The sequence below is a fragment of the Hypanus sabinus genome, chromosome 19 (assembly GCF_030144855.1).
Source record: "Hypanus sabinus isolate sHypSab1 chromosome 19, sHypSab1.hap1, whole genome shotgun sequence".
Classification (NCBI taxonomy): domain Eukaryota; kingdom Metazoa; phylum Chordata; class Chondrichthyes; order Myliobatiformes; family Dasyatidae; genus Hypanus; species Hypanus sabinus.
The window spans coordinates 56385298-56402616 of NC_082724.1; the positions used below are offsets into that span (position 1 = coordinate 56385298).

Below are 17319 nucleotides of genomic sequence, written 5' to 3' on the forward strand. Positions count from 1 at the left end.
TGACTTAACTATACTCCAAGGGGTATTCAGTGGCTTGGAAATTTTCTTGTATCCGTCTCCTGACTTGTGCTTTTCAATGACATTTTCACAGAGTTGCTTGCAGTGTTCTTTTGTCTTCATGGTGTAGTTTTTGCCAGGATACTGACTCACCAGCAGTTGGACCTTCCAGATACAGGTGTATTTTTTTTTAAAAAGACTACAATCAGTTGAAACACATTGATTACACACAGGTGATCTCTATCTAACTAATTACATGATTTCTAAAACCAATTGGCTGCACCAGTGATGATTTGGTGTGACACATTAAAGGGGGTGAATAGATTGGCAATCAATTATTTTGTTTTTTTTATATTTGTGATTCATTTGGATCACTTGGTAAAGATCTGTTTTCACTTTGGCATGAAAGAATCTTGTTCTGTTTTAAAAAAGCCAAGTTAAATCCACTGTGATTCAAAGTTGTAAAATAAGTCGTGCAAAAAGATAGTAAAAAGTAGTGAGGTAGTGTCTCGTTGTCCTTTCAGAAGTCTGATGGCAGAGGGGAAGAAGTTGTTCCTGAAACATTGAGTGTGTGTCTTCAGACTCCTGTACTTCCTCCTTGATGGTAGCGATGAGAAGAGGGCATAGACTGGGTAAAGGGGATCCTTCATGATGAATACTGCTTTTTTAGAAGTATCACCTTTTGAAGGTGACCTCAGTGCTGGGGAGGTTAACACCCATGATGGAACTGGCTGAGTTTCCAACTCCTGCAGCTCTTTCTGATCCTGTGCAATGGCCCTTCCATATCCGACTTACTGTAACCAAATGCTCTCCACAGTACATCTGTAGAAATTTGCAAGTGTCTTTTGGTGACATACCAAGTCTCCTCAAGCTCCTAACGAAATATAGCCAACGGTATGCCTTTTTTGTAATTGCAAAATGCTGTGCCCAGGTTAAATTCTCGTGTCTGGGAATATATCACCGTCTATCGGTATAAATCTTGAAGCTTCCAATCTAACATCACTTTTAGAGTTATCTTGACCAAGTTGACGATTATAACTCGCCAGGAAGGGCTATTAGAAATATAAAAAAATAAATTCTGACTTTGTTATAATTGCAAAAGAAAAACCTTCAATTTTTCTTCTTGTTCTGAGCCAATATGACTTTCTGTCTGCATGGGCTGCCTGCAGTTTGCGTGTCAATTTCATCGGAGCGAATGGTTCAAAGCAACGGACGTTCTCCTTGTGCATTTTGTGACCTTCCGACATTTAAAAGTGTGAAGAAAAGTTTTATTCTGCGCCATGGAGATGTCAGAATTATTTTTTCTAAAAGATTTACAAGACCTGTAAACGCACACTTAATCCGTTATCAGATGTCATGAACCTATGAACATTCGCTCAGTATTATGTTTCTTGCACTATTCATACTGTATATCATAATAACTTTATGCCCGTATAATTATTTGCAGTCGCAATACAACACTTTTCACGTCATATAAAAGTGATAATAATCATTCAGAAACAGAAATGCTCCAGTTGATTATCCGTACTTGGATACTTCGTTTTAATTTTTTTAGGTTATTTTTTCAAGAGGAGATTTTTTTAAAAGGAAAATGAAACTAGTTTATATTTTGCGGAGCGAGCACCGCAGTTCAGACTGGAGTTGGACATGAACACCTCCCCCCCGCCGTTGATAGTAGCGTATTCCAAAGCGAAATTCGGAGAGGGGATCAGCACTTCATTTAGAAATATGAAAAAAAGCAATGGAATCTTTGAATTTTAGAAGCATGGGTGACAATTACATTACTATTATATTTTGTTCAATGCCGTGGTCTGGCTGGTGTGTACTTTGCACTCCGAGCCCCTTCCGGAGAGATTGGTGCTCACTTCCTGGTAACCGCGTAGCGTTCGGTTGCCAAGCGACGCGGGGTTCGGTGGCGACGCGCGGTGCGACAGTGGCCGTTAGCCCAGCGTGAGTACGACTGACCAATTTATTGGATTTAATTCCCCCTCGCTCCCTCACACGCACCCTCTCAAACGCAAGTCCCCCCTTTCACACACGCCCTCTCTCCGTACATTTAGAATCGTAGAGTTATCACAGAAATAGGCCCCTTGGCCCACCCGTCTCTTATACTGTCCAAAGCCTCTGACCAGTCAAGTGTTCGTCTGGATACTTCTTAACCGAAGCCTGTGCCTCCACCACCCCTCAAACAGCTAGTTCCAGATTCCCACCACCCTCTGAGTGAAAATGCTCTTTCTCGGATATTTTCCTTACCCCCAAACCTGTGCTGCCTAGTTTTATGTCACTGCTATGGAAAATTGTCTCATTTAAGAGTTTACGTCAAAATGTGGACCAATCTGAACTGATGAGATGGAATCAGCTGGAAAAGAAAAAAAACACACGAATGAGAGTACATTCCCAATGTCCACATTTAGTCATCAAGACAAAGCAATGATATCCACTGAATTGCTCAGCACATTCATTCAAGTTCCAGATTATTACGTTAGGCCATTCACATGTGGCACTGAGGTCCAAGAAGATTTCCTGGAAGCTATTGGGCCCAGAGAGTCTATGGTAGCACCCAAATAGCCACTTATTTTCCGGTATTCTTTTCTCCTTCTGGGGCTCATTAACTTTCCCTGATTTTCCTGCCACTCATATATATTAGGCGTAATTTATTTTATTTAGATGTGTAGCATGGTTATAGGCCCTTCTGGCCCAATGTGTCCAACTAACCCCAACATCGTTAGAAGGTGGGAGGAAACCCGCGTGGTCACTGGGAAAGTGGCAGTGGCAGGAATTAACTTATAGACGGTGGCAGGAATTGAACCCGGGTCGCTGGTGCTGTAAACTATTATAATGATTGCTAAGCTACTGTGCTTACTACCCTGCATTTCTATAGGATGTAGGAACATCGCAGGGAGGAGGTGAAATCAGTACCAGAGATAAGGAGCAAACCAAGATTGACAACAGTACCTGCTATGGCACTCTGCCAAAATTGTGACGGAGTTGAGATTTAATTCATAACGTAATTGCAAGCTTCTATTCTGTACTTAAGGGTGACCCTAGGCTTCCAAATTAGGTCTTCATTTTCATCCACTCTGACCTATCTGTGGTTGTCTACTCTATATGACAGAGGGACAGCATTTTATTCATTGTCTAGGCACATTGTAGACTTTGAGAGACAATTGAAAAACAATCAGGTAATTCACCTTTACTGTTTGTTTCAGTGCTGGAAAGTTCTAATGCAAGTTTATCCATCTCTAATATTAACTCAGCTTTTCTCTCTGTACAGATTTTGCCTGAGCATTTCCAGTATTTTGTTTTGGTTTCAGACTTACAATATAAAACAGTACAATGTAGGAACAGGCCTTTGGTTCACAATGCTGAACTAAATCTCTTTTGCCTGTATATGATCTATACCCCACCCCCCCCATTTCTTTCATATTCATGTATCTATCTTACATTCTCTTAAAAGCCACAATCATACCCACTACCACCCCTGGCAGTACGTTCCAGGTATTTACCACTTCCCTTTTTTGGGGTGACATTAGCACCAGAAAAGACAATGCACCATTTCAAATGGAACTATCCATCTTTGTGTTTTAATGCCTGAAATACTCAAATGATTCATGATTTTAATGATATATTTTGTGTTTAGCTGTACATATTGCCATTAGAATTTTGGCAAAAATACCCAAAATATTCCCTGTAATTTTGGTGAGAACTCTCAGAGGGAAGATCCAGAACCCACACCAACACCAGAACTTTTAGATCAGCATGGGTGGGAATGGTTCTGGTACGTCAATCTCCAGGAGCCCAACTGAATGGGAATTTAACACTGCTCAGGTTACATCTGAATGTGTCCCTGCGGATACCGTCTGACCAATGATATCAAACAGCAGAGTTGTAATTACAAATGACAGAGAAACGTTAAATTTGTGTAGCAGTTCATAAGTAACGTTTTGTATGGGGGAGGGTGTTTTGGAGGCGTTGATTATTTGGATGCTGTTTTTTAACGGGGAAGTGGGTTGATGTTCCTCTATGAATGACTTTCATATTCTTTCAAGTTTCCATGGCTATCTGGAGAATGCAAATTTCAAGTTGTATTGTTGTTATTGTTGGCATCTGTCAGTCTTGAAGGGCAATGGGTGATGATGATCATCATCACAAGCCTGGGTGGAAGGTATGGAGATCCTGAGATGCCCAGTCGTCAAGATCCCCCTCTTGGCCTCACCAGTGTAATCCAAAGGAAAGCTTATGAAGCAATACATTTGGCACCAGCTTGGCTGCAGGAGCTGCCGGCAGGATGTTCAATGACATCCAACCCCCTTCGGGGCTCCACTTTGGATTTACTCCCATAGCCTTCATGTCTCCCGAGACTGCCCACAATGCACATAGCTGGGGATCTGGTTCATGAGCACCAGGGAGTGTCCATACACCGATGGGCCTGTGTGCAGGAGCCAGACCTCCTCTGTAGTTCAGCCTGAGTCTGAAAGGAGTTCAGTTTCTGTGTGTTGCTAGCATGGAGACACTACATCAGCCTTGCTGTTGGAGAGGCTGTGTACCAGCAGGGAGAGACTTACACATTCAGCTCTCCTTTTTGCGAGTCTGCTAGCTAGCAGTGGAAGCTGAAAGTGAGAGCAACAAACACTACTTACTACACTACCACACTAGGCATGTCACAACAACCATTTTGATACATAATACATGCTTTGGATACAACTTTTGAGTAGAAGCTAAGCTAAAGTTATGAAGACATAGAAAGTGCAAATGCTGAAATTTGAAGCTAAACTGCTGGAAGAACTTAGTGGGTCAGACAACATCTGTGAAGGCAATGTGAGGGTTGACACTTGTGGTTGAGATCTTGCATCACAACCAAATTTATGCTGTTACATTTATATTACTAAGGAGAAAATGAGTTTTGAGGAATACCAGAAGTGCCCTCTTTTGTCTGAATTTTTTTAAAACTTCCATAAACTGGTAATAGGAGTAGCATAAACTGACAATATTGGATGTGTAAATCACTAAATAAATTTTTGTAAGGTTAGAGAACAACAGGAAAGAAAGTGGAAGTAATGAAATGAACATCTTGCCAAAATCCAGAGTGGCAGCAATAAAATTTAATGGACAGTCTATATGGTGAGAAGGAACAGAAATCACACCCACGTCATTCACGTATTCCCGTGTCTAATACCTTTTAGCTGACTTCTCTTCCAAAACCATTTGACCATGTTTCAAAGGATTAAACCTATTCTTCATCCCAAGGCATAATCTGTAATTTTATTAGAATTACCCAGAAAGAGCATGGATTTCTAATCTGAAGTTATTTTTAAAGTTAGGTGTATAGAGCAAAATTTATAACTTCCTTTCTTAGTTGAGGCATGGAATGTACCCAAATTTCAATATGTATAAAGCACATGTATAACTTAATTACTACACTACATAAGGGGAATGAATGTCCCACGGTTCAGAATAGAGTATGAATGTTGGCATTGGCCAGTTCAAGGTGAGTGTTATGTCCATTCAGTACTGAATAATGTGAAATACTGTATATAACATTCTTGACAAGGTACAAACCCCATCTCCAGAAAAGTTGGGATATTTTCCAAAATGCAATAAAAACAAAAATCTGTGATATGTTAATTCACGTGAACCTTTATTTAACTGACAAAAGTACAAAGAAAAGATTTTCAATAGTTTTACTGACCAACTTAATTGTATTTTGTAAATATACACAAATTTAGAATTTGATGGCTGCAACACACTCAACAAAAGTTGGGACAGAGTTAAAATAAGATTGAAAAGTGCACAGAATATTCAAGTAACACCATTTTGGAAGACTCCACATTAAGCAGGCTAATTGGTAGCAGGTGAGGTATCATGACTGGGTATAAAAGTAGCATCCATCAAAGGTTCAGTCTTTGCAAGCAAGGATGGGTCGTGGCTCACCCCTTTGTGCCAAAATTCGTGAGAAAATTGTTAGTCAGTTCAAAAGGAACATTTCCCAACGCAAGATTGCAGAGAATTTAGGTCTTTCAACATCTACAGTACATAATATTGTGAAAAGATTCAGAGAATTCAGAGACATCTGAGTGCATAAAGGGCAAGGTCGGAAACCACTGTTGAATGCGCGTGATCTTCGAGCCCTCAGGCGGCACTACCTAAGAAACCGTCATGCTACTGTGACAATTATAGCCACCTGGGCTCGGGAGTACTTTGGAGAACCATTGTCACTTAACACAGCCCATTGCTGCATCCAGAAATGCAACTTGAAGCTGTATTACACAAGGAGGAAGCCATACATCAACTCTATGCAGAAATGCCGGCAAGTTCTCTGGGCCCGAGCTCATCTCAGATGGACCGAAAGACTGTGGAACCGTGTGCTGTGGTCAGATGAGTCCACATTTCAGCTAGATTTCGGAAAAAATGGGCGTCGAGTTCTCCATGCCAAAGATGAAAACGACCATCCTGATTGTTATCAGTGAAAGGTGAAAAAGCCATTATCTGTGATGGTATGGGGGTGCATCAGTGCCCACGGCATGGGTGAGTTACATGTATGTGAAGGTACCATTGACTCTGAGGTGTATATTAGGATTTTAGAGAGACATATGTTGCCATCAAGGCGACGTCTCTTCCTGGGACGTCCATGTTTATTTCAGCAGGACAATGCCAGACCACATTCTGCACAGGCTACAACAGCATGGCTTTGTAGACACAGAGTGCATGTGCTTGACTGGCCTGCTGCCAGTCCAGATCTGTCTCCTATTGAAAATGTATGGCGCATCTTGAAGAGGAGAATCAGACAACGGAGACCATGGACTGTTGAGCAGCTGAAGTCTTATATCAAGCAAGAATGGACAAAATTTCCAATTGCAAATCTACTACAATTAGTATCCTCAGTTCCAAAATGATTAAAAAGTGTTATTAAAAGGAAAGTTGATGTAACACAATGGTAAACATGCCTCTGTCCCAACTTTTGTTGAGTGTGTTGCAGCTATCAAATTCTAAATTTGTGTATATTTACAAAATACAATTAAGTTGGTCAGTAAAACTATTGAAAATCTTTTCTTTGTACTTTTGTCGGTTAACTAAAGGTTCACGTGAATTAAAATATCACAGATTTTTGTTTTTATTGCATTTTGGAAAATATCCCAACTTTTCTGGAGATGGGGTTTGTAGGTACCATGATACTTTTGCTGGCTGAGGTTTCTAAACAAGGGTTCATATTCTCAAATCAAGGAACTAAGATAAGGAGAAATGTTGTCAGAGGGCAACAGAGGTGAGTCTCCTCAATCCTCAACCCAGGAGGTTTGTTATGGAGGTTCAATTACTGTGTTATGACACAGATCTACTGTTTTTTATTCCATTGGATATTAAAGGGATCAAGGGGTCAGTGAAAGAAAATGGTAAAGGATCACCCATGATCCTAGTGAAAAAATATTGATGGACTAAATGTTTGTGTGGTATGATGCACTCTGCTGCCACTTTCGAAGGGTCAAAAGTCATAGAGTTGATGGATTGAACAAATACAATTAATATTTTAATATCTCACCCCTCCTCATTTCACTAAATATTCTTCATTATCATTTAAGTTTCTTATTTACACTTTACTTAGCTGCATCCTTCCCTCATCATGAGCACTGTGTTTTGCCTTTGTCATTGCTATGGATCTCACCCATCCTGCTAAGGAGCCATACTCAGAGAGAAAAATGTTATGTCATTGCAATTGGTATTCCTAACTTCCATCCAGGTACTTTACAGACAGATGGAACTAAACGGTAACTAGAAATGCAAGTTTCACTCTGTGTGGCACAGAGGTGTATTGCAACCAAGTCAGAAGGCTAGGGCAATTTGTCAGGTCCTTGCGAATGAGGGCACAGAACAGTCCTGCTCCAAGTCCAGACTAGAAAAGTATATGGAAACTCCTAGTCCAAAGCTTGCTCTTTAGAAAGCTTGTAAGAAGCTAAGTGTAACATGGACAGCACCTTCCATAAGGGTAACCCCACAGTTTAAGCATTTGCACAAAGCAAATGGGAAAGTGGAGAATGGTTCCTAAGAGAAGACAAGCCAGAGTCATAGCAATAGTACATACTGCAGGAGACTCTGTCCAAACAATAGGATAGTATGGACAGGAGAGCTATAGTGGTGCATATTGCATGGAATAAGCGAGGATATTAAAGAGCAGGACTTGGAGGTCCTGAATACTACACATCAGTGAGTATAGAAATAGGCTAATAGTGCAAATCAATGTGGGTCTGATGCTATCGTGCAGACTGAGAGTTCTACAATTACAGAGCTTATTCCTAGGGGAGGTGTGACTTGTACTTGAACAACTGGCATCTTAGCAGTACCAGAATCAATACTCTTGCTGACATATTTTCAAGTGTCATTGGGAAGAGTTTAAACTAGCTTGGCAGAGGACTGGACAAACTATAGCTGATATTGACAGAAGACAAAATGTTGAAACATAGAAAAAACATAGAAATCTACAGCACATTACAGGCCCTTCAGCCCACAATGTTGTGCCGACTACTCTAGAAACTACCTAGAATTTCTCTACTGCATAGCCCTCTATTTTTCTTAGCTCCATTTAAGAGTCTCTTAAAAGACCTTGTTGTATCCGCCTCTACCACTGACGCAGGCAGTGCATTCCACACACCCTCCATTGTGTGAAAAACTTACCTCTGACATCCCCCTTGTACCTGCTTCCAAGCACTTTAAAACTATGTCCCTCATGTTAGCCATTTCAGCCCTGGGAAAGAGTCTCTGGCTACCACACAATCAATGTCTGTCATCACTTATACACCTCTATCAGGTCATCTCTCATCCTCCATTGCTCCAAGGAGAAAAGATCAAGTTCACTCATCCTATTTTTGGTTGCTGATTGAATGGCGGAAAACTCGATGGGCCGAATGGCCTACGTCTTATGGTCTATTCTCATAAGGCATTCTCTCTAATCCAGGCAACATCCTTTAAAATCTCCTCTGCATTCTTTCTATAGTATCCTCATCCTTCCTGTAGTGAGGTGACCAGAACTGAACACAGTACTCCAGAACTCCAGAACACAGAACTAAAGTCTTCTATAGCTGTAACATTGCTCACAACTCTTGAACTCAAACCCACGGTTGATGAAGGCCAACACACCATATGCCTTCTTAATGACACTGTCACCCTGTGCAGCAGCTTTGAGTGTCCTATGGACTCAGACCCCAAGATCTCGCTAATTTTTCACACTGGCAAGAGTCTTACCATTAATATTACATTCTCTCTTTAAATTTGACGTACCAAAATGAATCAGCTCGCGCTTATCTGGGTTGAACTCCATCTGCCACTTCTCAGCCCAGTTCTGCACCCTATTGATGTCCTGCTGCAACTTCTGACAACCCTCCAGACTATCAACAACACCCTCAACTTTAGTATCATAAGTAAACTTACTAACCCATCTCTCCACTTCCTCATTCAGGTCATTTATAAAAATCACAAAGAGGAAGGGCCCCCGAACAGATCCCTGAGGCACGCCACTGGTCACTGACCTCCATGCAGAATTTGAACTATCTACAACCACCTTTTGCCTTCTGTGGGCAAGCCAATTCTGGATTCACAAAGCAAGGTCTCCTTGGATCCCGTGCCTCATTACTTTCTGCATGAACCTTGCATGGGAAACCTTATCAAATTCTTTACTGAAATCCATACACACTACATCCACTGCTTTACCTTCATCAATCTGTTTTGTTACATCCTCAAAGAATTCAATCAGTGTCGTAAGGCATGACCTTCCCTTGATAAAGCCATGCTGACTATCCCTAATCAGATTATGTCTCTCCAAATGCTCATAAATCCTGCCCCTCAGGATCTTCTCCAACAACTTGCCCACCACTGAAGTAAGACACACTGGTCTATAATTTCCTGGGTATCTCTACTCCCTTTCTTGAACAAGGGAACAACATTTGGAACCTTCCAATCCTCTGGTACTTTTCTCATCCCCATTGATCATTGTCAGAACAACGATCTCCTGTGTCGCTTCCCACAGTAGCCTGGGGTGTATCTCATCCAGTCCTGGTGACTTATCTAACTTCATACCTTTTAAAGCTCCAGCATATCCACTTTCTTAGTGTCTATACACTGAAGCATTTCAGTCCACTGTAAGTCATCCCCGCAATTACCAAGGTCCTTTTCACTGGTGAATACTGAAGCAAAGTATTCAATAAGTACCTCTTCTACCTCGTCCAACTCTATGCACATGTTTCCGCTATCACTCCTGATTGGTCTTTTTCTCACACTGCTCATCCTCTTGCATATATTTGCATATCTCACATATTTGTAGAATGCCTTAAGATTTTCCTTAAACTTGCTTGCCAAGGCCTTCTTATGGCCCCTTCCAGCTCTCCTAATTTCATTCTTGAGCTCCTTCCTGGCACCCTCATGATTTTCTAGAGCTCTAACACTACCGAGTTTCTTGTACCTTTTGTAAGCTTTGCTTTTCTTCTTAACTAGATTTTTTACATCCTTTGTACACCATGGTTCTTTTACCCTTCCATCCTTTCCGTGCCTCAATGGAACTTATCTATTCAGGATGCCATGTAAATGCTCCCTGAACATTTGCCACATTTCTGCTGTGTGTTTCCATGAGAACATCTGCTCCCATTTTATGTTACCAAGTTCCTGCCTAATAGCATCATATTTCCCCCTACCCCAATTAAATGTTTTTCCAAGTTGTCTACTCCTATCTCTCTCCAGCGGTATGGTAAAGGAGATAGAGTTGTGATCACTACCTCCAAAATACTCTCCCACTGAGAGATCTGACAAATTACCACTTTTACTTCCTAATACCAGATCAAGTACAGTCTCTCCTCTAGTTGGCTTATCTACATATTGCATCACGAAACCTTCCTGAACACACCTAACAAACTCCGCCCCATCCAAACCCCTTGCTCTAAGGAGATGCCAGTCAATATTAGAGAAGTTAAAATTACCCATCACAGCAACCCTATTATTATTGCACAATTTCAGAATCTGCCTCCCTATCTGCTCCTCGATGTCTCTGTTACTATTGGATGGGGTCTACAAAAGCACACAGTAGAGTTATTACCCCTTCCTGTTTCTGACTTTCACCAACAATGACTCAGTAGACAATCCCTCCATGACTTCCTCCTTTTCTACAGCCGTGATACTATCCCTGATTAGCAATGCCACTCCCCCACCTCTTTTGCCTTCCTCCTTGTCCTTTTTGAAACATCTATAGCCTGGCATACTCAGCAGCCATTCCTGCCCCTGAGACATCCAGGTTTCTGTAATGGCCACAACATCATAGTTCCATGCATTGATCCATGCTCTAAGTTCATCTGGCTTGCTTATGATACTCCTTGCATTAAAATAGACACATCTCAAATCATCTTGCTGACTGCATCTTTGCCCTATCATCTGCTAATCCTTCCTCATAAACCCCCTACTGGCTGTCCCTACTTATATACCATCCTCTGCCTCTTCACTTAGGTTTCCAACCCCCTGCATATCTAGTTTAAACTTTCCCGGGTAGCATTAGCAAACCTCCCTCCCAGAATATTAGTTCCCCTCCAGTTCAGGTGCAACCCATCCCACCTGTAGAGGTCACCCCTTCCCCAGAAAAAGTTCCAATGATCCAAAAACTTGAAACCCTGCCCCCTGCACCATCTCCTCAGCCACTCATTCATCTCCGCTATCTTTCTGTTCTGACCTTCACTAGCTCATGACACTGGGAGTAATCTGGAGATTACCACCTTGGAAGACCTTTATCCCTCTCCTGCCTATGTCATTGGCATCAACATGTACCATGACAAGTAGTAGAGGCCAGTTCAGTTGTGTCATTTAAGGTAAAATTGGATAGGTATATGGACAGGAAAGGAGTGGAGGGTTATGGGCTGAGTGCGGGTAGGTGGGACTAGGTGAGATTAAGAGTTCGGCACGGACTAGGAGGGCCGAGATGGCCTGTTTCCGTGCTGTGATGGTTATATGGTTATATGACCTCCAGCTGCTCACCTTCCCGTTCAAGAATACTCTGCAACCACTCAGACATCCTGGACCCTAGCACCCGGGAGGTAGCACACTATCCTGGTGTCTCTTTTGATGCCACAGAATCTCCTATCCGTCCCCCTAACTATCGAGTCCCCTATGACTGTTGCTCCACCTGACCTCACCCTACCCTTCTGAGGCTCAGGGCCGACCACAGTGCTATTGGTCTGGCTGCTGCTGCCTTGCCCAGATAGGTCATCCCCTCAGCAGAATCCAAAGGGGTATACTTGCTGAGCGGAATGGTCATAGGGGACCTACAAATGACTTCCTTCTCCCTTTACCTCTCTCTACTCCCTGAATTTTGCACTCTAGATTCTGAGGGATAGAATATATCAGCATTTGTAACAACCCAGGCTAATCAAAGCCAAATAGCATGGATTTGTTAAAGGAAGGTTTAATGATTTTAAGGAATGATGATGAAAATTTTGTATAATTTACATGGATCATGTAAAGCATTTGACAAAGTCCCAATGGCAGTTTAATCATGATACTAAGAGCCCAGCTGATCCCTGAGAAAGTGAAAACTTGAATTAAAATTTGATTCACTGGCACACAGCAAGGGAAATTTAAGTGAAGGAAATTTGTGTGCAGCCGGTGTCAGTATTATGCCACTTGCTTTTTTATGTGGACTATGGGAATGAGTTGGGATCATATGTAGGATCCACAATTAAGAAGTTTTCAAATATTACAGTGTTTGGTGAAAAAGGAAGTTTTGGGTGATGTAAAGCTACAGTATTAAGGGATTGGTTAGTTAGGTACAAAGATGGCTAGTGCAATTAAATCTGGTAAAGAATGTATGGGAGAAAAGCAGGAAATACACAATGAATAATAGCATACAAGGAAGTATAAACAACAGGGAGACCTTGGCGTGCATGTCCACAAAGCCCTGAAAGTGGCCAGACAGGTAGAAATCAAATGGGATGTCTCCCTCTACTGGCTGAGCTGCAAAATTGCAAGGGCAGGGAAGTTGTGAAAAAGAACAGTAAGATGACATCTTGAATGCTGGCGTGATAAGTTTAGAGAGGCTGCAGAGAAGGTTTACATGCTGTCATCTGGCTGGTGGGCAGTATTAGATTTACAACACACATACCACTAAAAGAAAGCATTTCCTTGCCCATAAAGACTTTGCAAAGTATCACTTAGAAGCTAGTGTAAAGATTTGGAAGAAGGTTTTCTGGTCAGATGAGACTAAAGTGGAACATTTGGCATCAAAACTAATTGGTACATGTGGTGTAAATGCAATACTACGTATCAGCCAGGTAACACCATCTTTACTGTAAAGTATAGTGGAGGTAGCATCATGCTATGGGGGTGCTTTTTAGCAGCAGGGATTGGAAATCTGGTCAGGACTGATGGGAAGATGAATGCCGCTAAATACCCAGGAGAGACCCAGGATAAAAACCTGCTAGCCTCTGCCGGAAAGCTTAAACTGGGGAGTAAGTTCGTCCTTCAGCGGACAATGACCTAAAGGATATTGCCAGAGCAACTATGGAATGACTTCAAATGAACAAAATTGTCATCCTTGAGTAGCCCAGTCAGAGTCCTGACCTCAACACAAAGTAAGCTGCAGATGCTGGGGTCAAAGCAACACGTACAACTAGATGGAGGAACTCAGCAGGTCGGACAGCATCTGTGGAAACGAGCAGTCAATGTTTTGGGCCGAGACCTTTCGTCAGTCTTGACAAAGTCTTGAACTGCTGACATTTCAGGTTTTGAAGTTTTAGTTTTTCATTCTTTATAATTTTCCCTGTTTTATTTGAGCTCTACTGTGAAAAAGCACGTGATTCACAAATAAAAATCCTCAATTAAATTGATCAATATCCCTGGTTGCAATATTCATGTATGTATGTGAAAGAGGGGTTGAGGGCTGAATACTTTTTCAAGGAACTGTATATCTCAAGATCGTAAGCCCAAGCCTCTGATTACGAGTTCAGTATTATGCTGATTCTACAAAACATGAGATTTTACCAGAAGGTTTTCAATGAATTAGCCAAGAATATATTTGATTTTCTAGTTTGCATGTTCTAGAGTTCCACAGAAATAAGTGCAGATCATTGATCTTACCAATATTTTTATAATAGACTAACCATTGAAATATTTCTTAACAACATTTGCTGTATCTTTCCATCTTTCTCAATAGCCCATGATGGAAAAGGACAGGAAGGCAAATGTAATGACAACTATTCATTGTTATGTGTATGCATGTCAGCTATCTTGTATAGTACCAACACATGTGCTCTTTTCCTTACAAAATCATGTAGTTCTACAGGCCATTGTGTCAGTTGGCTGATCATCATTTCCTGTCCTTTCCTCATCCCATTATTTTCATTATTTTAAGCTCATCAGTATTTTCTATAAATCTTTGATAGGGTCTCTGTTATTGTATTCTGTCTTCAAAGACATTCCTAAACTCTCCTTTTGTTCTCTTATTTTAATTTAAAATTTTTAATCTTTTAAATTGCAAATGAGTTTTCCTATTCACTGTGTTGAAAATTCTTACCAGTTCAGACTCCTATCACTTTTCCACAGTCTAAGGAACTTTCCAATGTTCCTTAGATTCAGGATCAGTTCCTGAGGATTGGAGAATGGCTAATGTTATCCCACTTTTTAAGAAAGGAGGGAGGGAGAAAACAGAGAACTATCGACCTGTCAGCCTGACATCGGTGGTGGGGAAGATGCTAGAGTCCATTATTAAGGATGAAATAGTGGCATATCTAGATAGCAGTGATAGGATTGGGCCAAGCCAGCATGGATTTACCAAGGGTAAATCATGCTTGACTAATCTGTTGTTTTTCGAGGATGTAATCAGGAAGTTAGACGGGGGAGATCCAGTGGATGTAGTGTATCTCAATTTTCAGAAGGCATTTGATAAGGTCCCACATAGGAGATTGGTGGGTAAAATCAAAGCTCATGGCATTGGGGGGGAAGACATTGACATGGATAGAAAACTGGTTGGCAGATAGAAAGCAAAAGGTAGCAGTGAATGGGTGTTTCTCAGAATGGCAGGTGGTGACCACAGGGCTCGGTATTGAGACCACAGCTGTATATAATTTACGTCAACGATTTAGATGAAGGCATTGAGAATAACATCAGCAAATTTGCTGATGATACTAAGCTGGGTGGCAGTGTGACATATGATGAGGATGTTAGGAGAATTCAGGGTGACCTGGATAGGCTGGGTGAGTGGGCAGATACTTGGCAGATGACGTTTAATGTGAATAAGTGTGAGGTTATCCACTTTGGGAGTAAGAACAGGAAGGCAGATTATTATCTGAACTGTGTAGAGTTAGGAGAAATACAAAGAGATCTAGGAGTCCTTGTTCATCAGTCACTGAAGGTGAATGAGCAAGTGCAGCAGGCAGTGAAGAAGGCTAATGGAATGTTGGCCTTTATTACAAAGGGAATTGAGTACAAGAGCAAGGAAATCCTCTTGCGTTTGTACAGAGCCCTGGTGAGACCACACCTGGAGTATTGTATACAGTTTTGGTCTCCAGGGTTAAGGAAGGACATCCTGGCTGTAGAGGAAGTGCAGCGTAGATTCACGAGGTTAATTCCTGGGATGTCTGGACTGTCTTACGCAGAGAGGTTAGAGAGACTGGGCTTGTACATGCTGGACTCAAGGAGATTGAGAGGGGATCTGATTGAAACTTGTGTGGGGGGGGGTAGCAAAAAGAAATATTATTATTAAAAAAAAAGAAACTTGTAAGATTATTAAGGGATTGGACAAGATAGAGGCAGGAAATATGTTCCAGATTCTGGGAGAGTCCAGTACCAGAGGGCATGGTTTGAGAATGAGGGGTAGGTCATTTAGGACAGAGTTAAGGAAAAACTTCTTCTCCCAGAGAGTTGTGGGGGTCTGGAATGCACTGCCTCGGAAGGTAGTGGAGGCCAATTCTCCAGATACTTTCAAGAAGGAGCTAGATAGGTATCTTATGGATAGGGGAATCGAGGGATATGGGGACAAGGCAGGAACCGGGTATTGATAGTAGATGATCAGCCATGATCTCAAAATGGCGGTGCAGGCGCGAAGGGCTGAATGGTCTATTTCTGCACCTATTGTCTATCGTCTATTATTTTCAGTATTTTTTGTTGAGATAAATTATATGGCAATAACGTTATTGTATTTTATTTCAATTATTAAGTTCTGGTAAAGGATGGAAGCAAACAATAGAAAGAAAACCCCTCCCAGGAAGAAGTTGAAGTCATCTAAACCAAACTTATTGGATTCTAGAGCTTCAGTGGATGAGGACCAGTCTGGCAGAAAATATCCAAGTATCACAGAAAGAGGCTTCTATTCAGATATCCTTGCTTCAGGGGCATTAACTGTTCTCGGGGTAAGTGCCATGAATGTCTGTAAATGTCTATTATGATCAAAATCAGTTCAAATGTTGTTGATTCAACAGGTGACTAACCTGACCAGTAAATTCACTTTATCTACCAAAAACACTCCAATGAGCCACACTATATTGGGTGGTTCATCTATTTTGTGTGGGAAGGTGAAGAAATATTGAGAGGTGAACATCACAGACCATGCAAGCTCAATGGTGGGACATTATCAAAGGTCAAATGTCTGCAAATCCATGAGTCCACTGGAGGCTGGAGGCTGAAGACAGCCTGTCCTGGGGTTAGAGGACTGTATATGTGTGTGGATGGATAGGTATGTAGGAGAGAAGGAGGAACGGGGCTTGTTTTGTTGTTGTGGCTTTGTTACATAGTATGTTCTTTTTTGTTGTGTAATGTGCCATGCTACTGAGCATGGTGGACATGCTCTGTTGGTGCCGGAAGGCATAATGACACTTGCATGCTTCCTCCAGCATACCATTGGGTATGATGGTTGTTAACACAAATTACATACTTCACTCTGCACTTTGATATACATGATAAATAATTCTGAATCTGGTGTCTACTCAGGACTTGCAGCAAAGAAGACCGCAGAGATTTTAGTACCTCCTTCATGGAAATGTTGAGGAATTGGAGAGGAGCATCAATGTTGCTGTAGATTTCCCAGTGATGCAAATAATTAATAGAATGGCATAACTGGACAATGGTGACCAAGCTACTGTTATCCAATTACAACATTACATTATGAATGGGGAGGCACCAAAGTCTGTTGAAAAAACAATGGGCTGGACATTGCTGATCTGTTAGCTAGTAGTAAGATGCATATTAGTGCTTTCTGGATGCCCCTACTTCTGCATTATATGCAAATATGGAGTATGGAGTACCGTGGACATCAGATGCGAGTAAATCTGACCTCTTGCGTCCCTTGGATGCACGATTAAGTCCAGATTG

General features: G+C 41.5%; 1 protein-coding gene across 1 annotated transcript in view; it reads left to right on the forward strand.

The window, feature by feature from the left end:
• Positions 1 to 1900: 1900 nt before the first annotated feature.
• Positions 1901 to 17319, forward strand: part of dnah1 (dynein, axonemal, heavy chain 1) — a 357521-nt gene continuing 342102 nt past the window's right edge. Inside the window, exons 1-2 of the mRNA XM_059944450.1 lie at positions 1901 to 1947; positions 16170 to 16361. Coding sequence (XP_059800433.1) covers positions 16182 to 16361 — 180 coding nt within the window. The 5' untranslated portion in view covers positions 1901 to 1947; positions 16170 to 16181. The remainder of the gene's footprint in view (positions 1948 to 16169; positions 16362 to 17319) is intronic.